The sequence below is a fragment of the Saimiri boliviensis genome, chromosome 10 (genome assembly GCF_048565385.1).
Source record: "Saimiri boliviensis isolate mSaiBol1 chromosome 10, mSaiBol1.pri, whole genome shotgun sequence".
Lineage (NCBI taxonomy): Eukaryota > Metazoa > Chordata > Mammalia > Primates > Cebidae > Saimiri > Saimiri boliviensis.
Window position 1 is genome coordinate 113,240,137 of NC_133458.1, and position 12,874 is coordinate 113,253,010.

Sequence of the window (12,874 nt, forward strand, 5' to 3'; positions counted from 1 at the left end):
TGAACATGGAATGTTTCTCCATCTGTTTGTATCCTCTCTTATTTCATTGAGCAATGGCTTGTAGTTCTCCTTGAAGAGGTCCTTTACGTTCCTTGTTAGTTGTATTCCTAGGTACTTTATTCTCTTTGTAGCAATTGTGAATGGCAGTTCGTTCTTGATTTGGCTCTCTTGAAGTCTATTACTGGTGTACAGGAATGCTTGTGATTTTTGCACGTTGATTTTGTATCCTGAGACTTTGCTGAAGTTGTTTATCAGTTTCAGGAGATTTTGGGCTGAGATGATGGGGTCTTCCAGATATACAATCATGTCATCTGCAAATAGAGACAATTTGATTTCCTCCTTTCCAATTTGGATACCCTTTATTTCTTTTTCTTGCCTGATTGCTCTGGCTAGAACTTCCAGTACTATATTGAATAGGAGTGATGAGAGAGGGCATCCTTGTCTAGTGCCAGATTTCAAAGGGAATGCTTCCAGTTTTTGCCCATTCAGTATGATATTGGCTGTTGGTTTGTCGTAAATAGCTTTTATTGTTTTGAGATACGTTCCGTCAATACCTAGTTTATTGAGGGTTTTTAGCATAAAGGGTTGTTGAATTTTGTCAAAAGCCTTCTCTGCATCAATCGAGATAATCATGTGGTTTTTGTCTTTGGTTCTGTTTATGTGATGAATTACGTTTATGGACTTGCGTATGTTGAACCAGCCTTGCATCCCCGGGATGAATCCTACTTGATCATGGTGGATGAGCTTTTTGATATGCTGTTGCAATCGGTTTGCCAGTATTTTATTGAAGATTTTTGCATCTATGTTCATCATGGATATTGGCCTGAAATTTTCTTTTCCTGTTGAGTCTCTGCCGGGTTTTGGTATCAGGATGATGTTTGTCTCGTAAAATGATTTGGGAAGGATTCCCTCTTTTTGGATTGTCTGGAATAGTTTCAGAAGGAATGGTATCAGCTCCTCCTTGTATGTCTGGTAGAATTCAGCTGTGAACCCATCTGGACCTGGGCTTTTTTTGGGTGGTAGGCTCTTTATTGCTGCCTCGACTTCAGACCATGTTATTGGTCTATTCAGGGTTTCGGCTTCTTCCAGATTTAGGCTTGGGAGGTTGCAGGTGTCCAGGAATTTATCTATTTCTTCCAGGTTTACTAGTTTATGTGCATAGAGTTGTTTGTAATAATCTCTGATGATGGTTTGGATTTCTGTGGAATCTGTGGTGATATCCCCTTTATCGTTTTTTATTGCATCAATTTGGTTATTCTCTCTTTTCTTTTTTATTAATCTGGCTAGTGGTCTGTCTATTTTGTTGATCTTTTCAAAAAACCAGCTCCTGGATTTATTGATTTTTTGGAGAGTTTTTTGTGTCTCTATTTCCTTCAGTTCTGCTCTGATCTTAGATATTTCCTGTCTTCTGCTAGGTTTTGAGTTTTTTTGATCTTGCTCCTCTAGCTCTTTCAATTTTGATGATAGGGTGTCAATTTTCGACCTCTCCTTTCTTCTCATGTGGGCACTCATTGCTATATATTTTCCTCTAGAGACTGCTTTAAATGTGTCCCAGAGATTCTGGTATGTTGTGTCTTCATTCTCATTGGTTTCTAAGAACATCTTTATTTCTGCCTTCATTTCATTGTTTATCCAGTCAACATTCAAGAGCAAGTTGTTCAGTTTCCATGAAGCTGTGTGATTCTGAGTTAGTTTCTGCATTCTGAGTTCTAACTCGATTGCACTGTGGTCTGAGAGACTGTTTGTTATGATTTCTGTTCTTTTGCATTTGCTGAGGAGTGATTTACTGCCAATTATGTGGTCAATTTTAGAGTAGGTGTGATGTGGTGCTGAGAAGAATGTATATTCTGTGGATTTGGGGTGGAGAGTTCTGTAAATGTCTATTAGGTTTGCTTGTTCCAGGTCTGTATTCAGGTCCTGGATATCCTTGTTGATTTTCTGTCTGGATGATCTGTCTAATATTGACAGTGGGGTGTTAAAGTCTCCCACTATTATTGTGTGGGAGTCCAAGTCCCTTTGTAGGTCATTAAGAACTTGCCTTATGTATCTGGGTGCTCCTGTATTGGGTGCGTATATATTTAGGATCGTTAGCTCTTCTTTTTGCAGTGATCCTTTTACCATTATGTAATGTCCTTCTTTGTTTCTTTTGATCTTTGTTGCTTTAAAGTCTATTTTATCAGAGATGAGAATTGCCACTCCTGCCTTTTTTTGCTCTCCGTTTGCTTGGTAGATCTTCCTCCATCCCTTTATTTTGAGCCTTTGTGTATCCTTGCATGTAAGATGGGTTTCCTGGATACAGCACACTGATGGGTTTTGGCTTTTTATCCAGTTTGCCAGTCTGTGTCTTTTGATTGGGGCATTTAGTCCATTGACATTTAGGGATAGTATTGTTATGTGTGATTTTGATACTGTCATTTTGATGCTACCTGGCTGTTTTGTTGGTTAGTTGATGCAGATTCTTGATTGTGTTCATGCTTTTTTACCATTTGGTGTGTTTTTGGAGTGCCTGGTACTGGTTGTTCCTTTATAAGTGTAGAGCCTCTTTCAGGAGTTCTTGTAGAGCAGGTTTGGTGGTGATGAAATCTCTGAGCGCTTGCTTGTTCACAAAGGATTTTATTTTTCCTTCGCTTATGAAGCTTAGTTTGGCTGGATAGGAGATTCTGGGTTGAAAGTTCTTTTCTTTAAGGATGTTGAATATTGGCCCCCAATCTCTTCTGGCTTGTAGGGTTTCTGCTGAGAGATCTGCTGTGAGTCTAATGGGCTTCCCTTTGTGGGTAATCCGACCTTTCTCTCTGGCTGCCCTTAGCATTTTCTCTTTCATTTCAATCTTGGTGAATCTGACGATTATGTGCCTTGGGGTTGCTCTTCTTGCGGAATATCTTTGTGGTGTTCTCTGTATTTCCTGGATTTGAATATTGGTCTGCCTTTCTAGGTTGGGGAAGTTTTCCCGGATAATATCCTGAAGAGTATTTTCCAGCTTGGATTCATTCTCTTCATCACATTCAGGTACACCTATCAGACGTATATTAGGTCTTTTCACATAGTCCCACATTTCTTGAAGATTTTGTTCATTCCTTTTTGTGCTTTTTTCTCTGTTCTTGCCTTCTCTTTTTATTTCATTGAGTTGATCTTCGACCTCTGATATTCTTTCTTCTGCTTGGTCAATTCGGCTGTTGAAGCTTGTGCATGCTTCACGAAGTTCTCGCGTTGCATTTTTCAGCTCCATCAATTCACTTATACTCCTCTCTATGCTGTCCATTCTCGTCAGCAGTTCGTCCAATCTTTTTTCAAGGTTCCTATTTTCTTTGCGTGAGGTTAGAACATGTTCTTTTAGCTCGCTGTAGTTTCTTACTACCCACCTTCTGAAGTCTGATTCTGTCATTTCATCACTCTCCTTCTCCATCCAGTCTGGTTCCGTTGCTAGTGAGGAGTTGTGATCCCTTTTAGGAGGAGAGGTGTTCTGGTTTCGGGAGTTTTCATCCTTTTTACGCTGGTTTCTTCCCATTTTTGTGGGATTATCCCCCTGTTGTCTGTCTCTGTCCCAGGGAGTTGGAGCTTTATGAGTTTCCGTTGCACTACTGCCTTTTTTGATTTTTCTTTCAGGTCTGACCCGCCCAGCTAGCAGCAGGCCTAGCCACTGCCTGCCCGCAGGGGCTTTGCTGAGCTGCTGTGGGCTCCGCCCAGCTGCCCTGAGCTCTTCCCTGTAGTCCTTTTTATATGGGCGTGGTTAGAACTGTCTCGGCAACGGTGGCCCCGCCTCTGTTATGGCGGACTCTCTCTGTTGTGGGAGGTTGCCTCGGCAACGGCGGGTTGCCTCGGCAACGGGGGCCTGCCTCAGTAGCGGTGGAGAGTCTCAGTAATGGCGGAAGCCCCTCCCCCACCGAGCCGGGCCGTCCAGGTTCAGCTGTGCTTGGTTTGAAGGGCTCAACCCAGAGGGTTTCCAATTACTGTTTTTGTTTTCGTTGTTGTTGGGGGTGGAAGGCTGGGACCAACCGAGCCTGATCACCTGGCTCCCTGACTCTGAGTCTTTTCTTTTAAGTTGAACGATCCCAAGTTCCGGTCGCTTGTTGAAAAGGCGCCGGGATCTCCCGTGCTGCGACTCACGGAGTCGGCTCGAACCGCGGCGCCGGCTCCTGGCGGATTTTTTGCCTAGGAATCTCCTGGCCTGACTCGCTATTTCAGATGAATGGGCAACTCTGCCGTCTCAGGGCTCTGCTCGCCAGCTAAGAGGGCTCCCAGACCAGTGGTTTTTGTACGGAGAACCGCAGCAACAGGGAGTGGTCACAGCAGCCGCGCGGGCGGAATCAGCCCCACAGGGGCCAAAACAGCCACACCAGCTGGGACTGCGACACTGACGACCCCTCTGCCTGGGTATCTCCTGGTCTGTGGGCAATAAGAGTTCGTCTGTAAATGCGGCGTTCACTCACCCTCTGCACTTTCACTGGGAGCTGAAGTCCTGAGCTGTTCTTAGGCGGCCATCTTCCCAGCATTCGCCTGTTTTCTTGTCTGTCTACCCGCTTCACACTTGTCCCTGTGTTAGACGGGTGGCTTGATGAGCATGGGGATTTGTCTTGTTCGGTTTTATGTGCCTGGTGGTTAGCCCCAGGGAGCTTACTGACACATATTTACTAAGTACATAAATGAAACTGAGGCCACAGGCTACAAAAAGATGCCCGGAATAACTGTTCAGAGCAGGCCTCCACGGTTGAGGGACAGAGTGTTGCATGGACTAGAGAGGTGGGAGCAGAAGGGCTGAGACGGTTGAAGCAGGTTCTGGGAAAAGAAGATTAAAGGCAAGAGGCTTTGAGCATCAGAAAACAATTTGCCAGATTAGCATTGAGAAAAAATGTGATGTGGATTCTCAGCTAGAAGAAATTATACATTATGTTGGTATCTAACCATCAACTTCTATCACCCTTGGAAACTCCTTTTCTATTCCACCCTTGACTTTCTGGAATGGAGACAGAGTTTAAAAGTTAACAATAGCCAGAAAATCTTGTAAAATAATCCCTTAAAAATTTGTTTAAACCCTCTAGTGGTCGGGCACAGTGTGGCTCATGCCTGTAATCCCAACACTTTGGGAGGCCAAGGTGAACAGATCATCTGAGGTCAGGAGTTCGAGACCAGCCTGGCCAACATAGTAAAACCCCGTCTCTACTAAAAATACAAAAACTAGACAGGTGTGGGGGTACTCGCCTGTAATCTCAGTTAGCGCCAAGGCAGGAGAATCACTTGAACCCAGGAGGTGGAGGTTGCAGTGAGCTGAGATTGCGCCACTGCACTCCAGCCTGGGCAACAGAGTGAGACTGCATCTCAAAATAACAACAACAACAACACAAAACAAAACAAAAAATCCTCTAGCAAATGTCTGGGCAGCATTAATCCTTTGCATGTAAATAAATCACGTATGTAATTCTAGCTCAGGCACTCAAGATTACATTTATTGTGTTTTATCTGTATCATTTGATCTACAGCTCCTCCAAATAAAAATGCTTTCTTAAATTCTGTTCTAAGAAAAGGTTAACAGACATTGATGAAGGGAATAAATAAAAAATAGAATAGTGTAGTTAATAACTCCTTCAGACTTCTTGCTTCCCTAGCATAACTAGAATTATTTCATTTAGAAATTGATTTTCAGAATATTAGGGACAAAGTCTTGAAATTTTCTCATAATATTGTTAATGAAGTTTCTTTTTAGTGCTGGTTAGGTAAGTACTGTGATATGCTGCAAAAGTAAATTCTGGATGTGATAATTAGGCAACAGGGAAACAATTCACAAAAGGCTGCTGTGGCTGTTATAAAATCCAAGTAAAAAATTAAATATCATATCACTTTCCCGAAATACCATGGGGCCAAAATCAGAGATGGAAATAGTGCCATGAATCTGGTGAAATCATGAAAGCCAGAATCCCAACTAAACCCTTAGAAAGCCCCATTTTCTTGCAATTTGAGGAAAATGACTCTGAAATTTCCCCAAGTCCCTCTTTGTGCAGAGACAATTCTTTACATAGCGTAATGAATAGAAAACTACAATTAAGAGAAAATAGCTTCTTGGGCAGTCCTGTGGTTCTGAGGTCTGCCTAAGGCTGCCTGCTCTCCCGGGATCTCAGGGGTCACTGGCCCACCTCTCTGGAGCAGTGCAGTCCATCCCAATTAAGAGAACAAACTCTTTCCTCCTCCATTAGTTTTTGGATACCTCTTTCTGACACATTTCAAAGGTAAAATTGAGACTCCATCTGAACACACTGGATGAAGGGGATCCTTTGGCAACGTCAGGGACCTTCACCCCAATATTGATGATACATTGTGATTGACACTTACTGGGACCCAGTCCAGCCATGCCCTGCCAAGCACAAGGGCTCAAGACCATTTATTATAAAGCTGAGGTATCTTCCAAACTAATTGGCTTTTGACAGGCATCCCCAAACTTTTTACACAGGGGGCCAGGTCACTGTCCCTCAGACCGTTGGAGGGCCGCCACATACTGTGCTCCTCTCACTGACCACCAATGAAAGAGGTGCCCCTTCCTGAAGTGCGGCGGGGGGCTGGATAAATGGCCTCAGGGGGCAGCATGCGGCCCGTGGGCCATAGTTTGGGGACGCCTGGACTAACAATTCTAGAGAGCTGGTTCCACCAGTCAGCAACCTGTGAATTCCTTTTGCTACTAACTTGGTTGAAGCATTTTCCAGGACATTTTATAACCTATAGCAGCTGGTCCATAGTTACTTTATTATGAGTTAAAATATTTTTTGAAATATCTTTTAAAATTCCCAAGAAAAATATTACTATAGTCAAAGGTAATGACCTGGATTTTGGGGAAGTGGGGGTGTTCATCAATTATTTGTCCACTGCAGGAGACTCAGACTGGTGTGGAGGGAAATATTGACCCTATTTTAGAGTGCTAATTTAGCCTATATTGGTGGGGAAACGTCCTATTGAGTTGCCCTTTTTTATTCTTTTTTTGGAGTATAGTGTCAACTTTACCTCTGCGCAGGGGGTCTGACCAAGTAAATGAATCTGTAAACATGAACTAATGAAAAGATAGTTTAAGTTTGCTCTTTCTTCTTATTTTTTTTTATTTCTTTATTTTTGAGATGGGAGTCTCACTCTGTTGCCCAGGCTGGAATGTAGTGGTGTGATCTCGGCCTACTGCAACTTCTGCCTCTGAGGTGCAAGTGATTCTTGGGCCTCATCCTCCCAAGTAGCTAGGATTGCAGACATGCACTACCATGCCTGGCTAATTTTATCTGTCTGTCTGTCTGTCTGTCTCTCTATCTGTCCATCCATCCGTCTATCCATCCATCCATCCATCCATCCATCCATCCATCCATCCATCCATCCATCTATCCATCCATCCGTCCATCCATCCATCCATCCATCCAGCCAGCCAGCCAGCCAGCTAGCCAGCCAGCCAGCCAGCCAGCCAGGCATCCAGGCATCCAGGCATCCAGGCATCCATCCATCCATCCATCCATCCAGCCAGCCAGCCAGCCAGCCAGCCAACCAGCCAACCATCTATCTATAGAGATGGGTTTTTGCTACGTTGACCAGACTTGTCTTGAATTCCTGGTCTCATGCGATCCACCCATCTTGGCCTTCCAGAGTGTTAGGACTATAGGCATGAGCCACCACACCCAGCTGTTCTTTGTTCTTTGGCAAATAACTTTACTTTGAATGTGATGCTGTTCAGTTATCATCAAAAACTTGGTTGCAGAGGCACTAGGTTAACATGGAGGAAGAAGGAGAGGATCTTCCTATGTTTACTTCCAACTTCGCATTGAAAAAGCCAGAAAATACAGAATATAAAGTAAATAAATAAGCCAACAATAGCAATTTGAGGTGAGAATAAAAATAATCCAGTGTAACATAATCCTGATGGGATTTCCACATATTTTAATGCTGATAAAAACAACGTGAGAAATACATTTTTCGACTACACATGGCCTAGCCTCTAAATCTGGAGGGGCCTGTACTCCAGAGTAGATGGCCCCACATGGGGTGAGATGTCACATGCACAGCCTGCCCTGCACACTGGTGGCCTTTCCCAATGCCTTTGACCCTGCCAGAGTCATTCCCCAGCTACTTATTTTTTTTGTATCCAGAGGCTGCAGTCCCAGGCCTCAGTGTGGGTGGGGAGGAGGCCCCCTGCACTGCCAGGTGAACGCTCCCCAGGGAGGGTCTCATAAACCAGGTGTGGGAGCAGCGTGCTTGGGACCTGAAAGACTCTCATTTACGTGGCTCACACTAACAGCTTCAGACTACGTCGGAGTCTCCAGTACTATAGGAGAACCAGCAGGTGAAGGAAGGGCCCACTCCCTCCAGCAGCCCCTACAGATGATGCCGGCTGTGTGCCCGAGAGTGGGGAGAGGAGGATGTGAAAATCCACTGCAGGGTCAGACTCGGTAGAGCAGCCTGGTTATTTTCAGTGGACTGTGTGTAGCGCAGAGGAGAGTTTACCCGTTCTGTCTTTGGCAAACTGTAGGGATAGGCCAATTTCTGTTTTTCTGATGTATAATCAGAGAGAGGAAAATATATCATGGGACGTATTTAAGAAGACTGTAATGCACAGGGGGAGTTAGCAAGGGCCAGACTATGGAGAGGAAGAGCTTGCCTTTGACAATGATTTTTCTACAGAAAATAAAAGAAAGATATAAAACACGATAGGTGCTCCCAATAAGACACAAAAAGTATGAAAAACAGGGTGCAGGAGGAGATACAGGGACAAGGAATCCCATATTCTTTAAATCTAAGACAACTAGGTCTTCCCTGTCAGGGCTGAGCCATTTCTCACCCCATGCCTTTGCACAGGCCATCCTTTCTGCGGGTCTTGCCTGTCTTCAGGGCATGGCCAGGGCCTGCTCATGATGCCCACCCTCAGCCCACGTCCCCTCCTCCAGCAGCCAGCACAGCTTTCTCTGTATACAGCACAGCAGGCTTCCTGCTCCGGCACTGGAGACTTTACATAGCATTATAATTTATAAGGGAGTCACAGTGAGTTCTCAGCAACAGGGCTTATATTTCATCTACCTCTATAAGCACACCCATCAGTTTCTGACATACAATAAATGAGAGCCCCAGAAAGACAAGAGGAAAAGACAATCTCCTTTTAAACAAGGACCTCAACAGTTGCCCATGGGACAAAGATGAGAGGGAACAAGCCAATGAGAAAAGGAACTGAGGCATCGTGAGACCCTACAATGCTCAGAAAACTAAAGCACCAGTTACACCAAAGGAGCATGTGACAGCTTGTTCCTTTTTTTTTTTTTTTTTTTTCAAAGAATGGCAGGTTTAGTGTATTATCACAAACCAACTCAGCGACTTTTGGAACGTGATACAATGGCAACAGACAGCAACTCTTTATAAGAGATGAACGCAGCAGCAGCAATCCTCAACCTAAAAGTGGACACTCCAAGTTTATTAACAAGTTGATTTAGGGAAACTTCACAGCATTTTCCCTTAGAAAGAGTATAGTCAAGTCCCCAGACCAGACTGCAAAGGCTTATGTAACCTGGAAGGTTGCTAGATTATACCCAAACTGAGCTGGGTTGCAAAAAGTCTAAGTGAAATGTGGTTCTGCTCCATCACCATACAGCCAAATAATCACTTAACCAGAATGATAGTTCCTTCCTCTTTCCACAGATGTGCTGGGCATCAGCTAGAATAATGCGTGAGAAGCAGCTTTGAGAAGCGTGCTATGCTGTTAAACAATGGGGACTCCTCCTAGTGTGGCTCCTATGAAACCTAATTACCTGTGAAAATACAGTCTTGTGGAACAGTGTGTACTGCTTTCTGCCCTGAGACTCCAGGGACTCATTTTCACCATGACAGCAGAAGCCCAGGATTTCTTTCTTTGTCCCTGGAGGCATAGGGGTTTGCGATGGAGCTCTCACATGCTTGGGGAATAAAAGTTGTCTGCAGGATGTACATTCAAGTGTCAACCCAAGTACCTACTGATTTGTGTGAGAAAATCATTAAGGAGACAAAAATCAGGTTGACAGCAACATGTCAAAATATTTCAAGATGCCAGAGTTTGCAGCGGTAGCTCACATGGAGCTGAGGTCAGGGTGGGAGCAATCAGCCACCTGCTGAACCTTATGTCAATCGTTTGATGGAAGCATCTCACTTCCTCTTCTGAGATACAAGCCCTTGTTTCTGGTGATGGCAGCCCTTGGGGAGCATATGCTTGTTGACAATTTATCCTGCCCCAAGGGGCTGTTCTTCATACTTTAGAGGCTGTTTTCCGGGCAGTCGGCCTCTTGCTTAATTTTAAGCATACATTGCATAACACTGTCTCGATTTAGCTGTCCCTAAGCTAGCATGATTCAGTTGTCCCTCCCAGCAACAATGATTGGCTAACAGCTATCAGGACCTGTCTGGCTTTACGGGGTGCCTTCTTTTGAGGACTGCCCAAACAAATAGGCCTAGAAGAGAGGTTCTGGCACTCTGAGGATACCTCCCTAGATTCTTACACTTAAATTGCTGTCCCACACAGGAATCATGTTCCAATCTGCATGGACAGTGAGGAAAAAACCGCAAAGCTGTCAAAAGCGCATGTGGCTCTCCCACTCTTCCCACTGCGCCTCCCGCTATGAGTTTCCTCATGGTAAACTCAGCCCTGTGTCCAGTCGTGCTGAAGATGGAGGCAGCCAGGCTTTGGGTCTCAGGCATGCTTATCTTATTGCTTACTACCAAGGCCTCAATCAGCTCATCTTTAGGATTCTGCAGAACTGATGTGCAAAGCAGCAAAGTGGAATATTTTTTGGAGTCAAAGTACTTTCTGAATCATTCATATTTCATATCAAATACTTTCTCCATTTTTCTTTCTTTCTTTTTTTTTTTTGAGACAGAGTTTTGCTCTTGTTGCCCAGGCTGGAGTGGAGTGGTGCCATCTTGGCTCACCATAACCTCCGCCTCCCGGGTTCAAGCAATTCTTTTGCCTTAACTTCTTGAGTAGCTGGGATTACAGGCGCTTGCTACCATGCCCTGCTAATTTTGTATTTTTAGTAGAGATAGGGTTTCATTATGTTGGTCAGGCTGGTCTTGAACTCCTGACCTCAAGTGATCCACCTGCCTGGGCCTCCCAAAGTGCTGGGATTACCAGGTATGAGCCACCGCACCTGGCCTATTTTTTTTTTTAATGTAAAAAGAAAAAAAAAGAGAGTCTTTTTTATTTCCACTAGCATGACAAAGTCCCGCACTGGTTTCTGTCCAGCCTCCCCAGTTGGTCATTTTAAATTTTTGTGAAAAGGAAAAGGAATGCCATTTTTCAATGCATTTCAGCCTAATCGGATGTACTAAGAACAAGTGAGAAGCACTCCAAAGATAAAAACTGGATTGTAACTTAGGAAAGATGGCATCTATTACCATAAGCCTGAGCAAAACCACACAGCAGGGAACAAAAGATGTGACTGACATCCTGGATCTGCAATGAGCTGTGTGACCTGAGATAGATTACTTACGCTCTTCTATCACTGTCCTCATTTAGAGACAGAGAAGGGTGAGAGATTCTAGTCTTTCCAGGCCTACCATGTTATAAGTCTATGACTAAAATCAACCTGAGGCAATAAGTCCTACTCCATTAATTTATTTATGAGCCTAAAAGAAATAAAAACCTAAGAAAATATAAATATTTAAAACCAAACAATTAAAAAAATGTGATCCAAAGAAAGGCTTCTTCGTTGTTATTGCACATGCCTCTGTTAGAAACATTTGGCCATCTAAGGAAAATGCTGAAGCTCGGCTTTTCCCTAACACACAAGTGAAGCATGAGCTTTAATAAGGTTGACTTCGGATCTCATTCCTCTTGACTATTTTGAGGTGCCTCTCCGTTTATTCATAATCGGTCTATCAGTATATCTCCATAGATGTGTAACACACACACACACACACAGACACACACACACACACACACACACACCCCTGCGTGAACAAAATAAGAAAGTGAAGAAAGACCAGAGTTAGGTCTAACCAAAGATGGGGGGAAATGAAACTTACAGGAGCTGCCGAGTTTTTGACTGTGACACTGGGGGTGGTTGCTCGCAGGGCCCCACTCACTCCATGGTAGTATTTGAAGCAGATCTTAGTTTCAGCTGAAAGACAAACACAAAACGAGACTGAGAAGCAGGGTATAACCCAGGGAGAGACAGCTATGGATACAGAGGACATCTTTAGGAACTGCAACCTAATTCCCCTATGAGCAAGCCAGGCCACACTCGACAATGAAGCTCCTCATGGGGCCTCAAGGACAGGTCTGACTTCTTCCTAAAACTGTGACATGAAAAATTGTTTTGGCCTTAAGATTTTTGTATCTAAGTTAAATCCATTATTTAGACTTCTTGGCATCCATCCTACCCCATTCGAGGTCATTGCTTTTAAACCCTTAGTTCTAAGATGTGATGTGGGTGGATGCCTACTCTTGTCTGTTTCTTCTATAATGTACTATTATTTAATTCATTGTGATGAATATCTTGGTAATTTGCAGGAAGTCTTTGAAAAGTTGTTGAAGGACATGGGAAGGAGGCATATTTGCTAAACTCCTGTACTCATCAACGATAATCTCTTTGCATCACAATTTGTTTTCCTTCAAAGTTCTATAGATGTAGCTGGCACTGGTGGCACACATCTGTAGTTCCCAGATACTTGGGTGGCTGAGGTAGGAGGATCACTTGAGCCCAGGAGTTTAAGGCTACAGAGAGCTATAATCATACCAGTTACTCCAGACTAGGTAATAGGGAGAGACTCCATTTAAAAATAAAAAAGTTCTATAGATGTTAAGCAGAATACAAAGGGTTTAGGGAGAATCAGACTGGGTGTGAATTTCAGCTCCATTACTGACAATCTGTGAGACAATGAATAAGTCCCTGTACCCCATGTT

At 43.8% G+C, this 12,874-nt stretch overlaps 1 protein-coding gene across 11 annotated transcripts in view; it reads right to left on the bottom strand.

Moving 5' to 3' along the window:
• HECW1 (HECT, C2 and WW domain containing E3 ubiquitin protein ligase 1) overlaps positions 1–12,874 on the bottom strand; it is a 600,315-nt gene that overhangs the window by 191,372 nt on the left and 396,069 nt on the right. For all 11 annotated transcript variants that reach the window (XM_074379771.1, XM_010341340.3, XM_074379772.1 and 8 more), the window contains one exon: positions 11,995–12,089. In XM_074379771.1, coding sequence (XP_074235872.1) covers positions 11,995–12,089 — 95 coding nt within the window. The remainder of the gene's footprint in view (positions 1–11,994; positions 12,090–12,874) is intronic.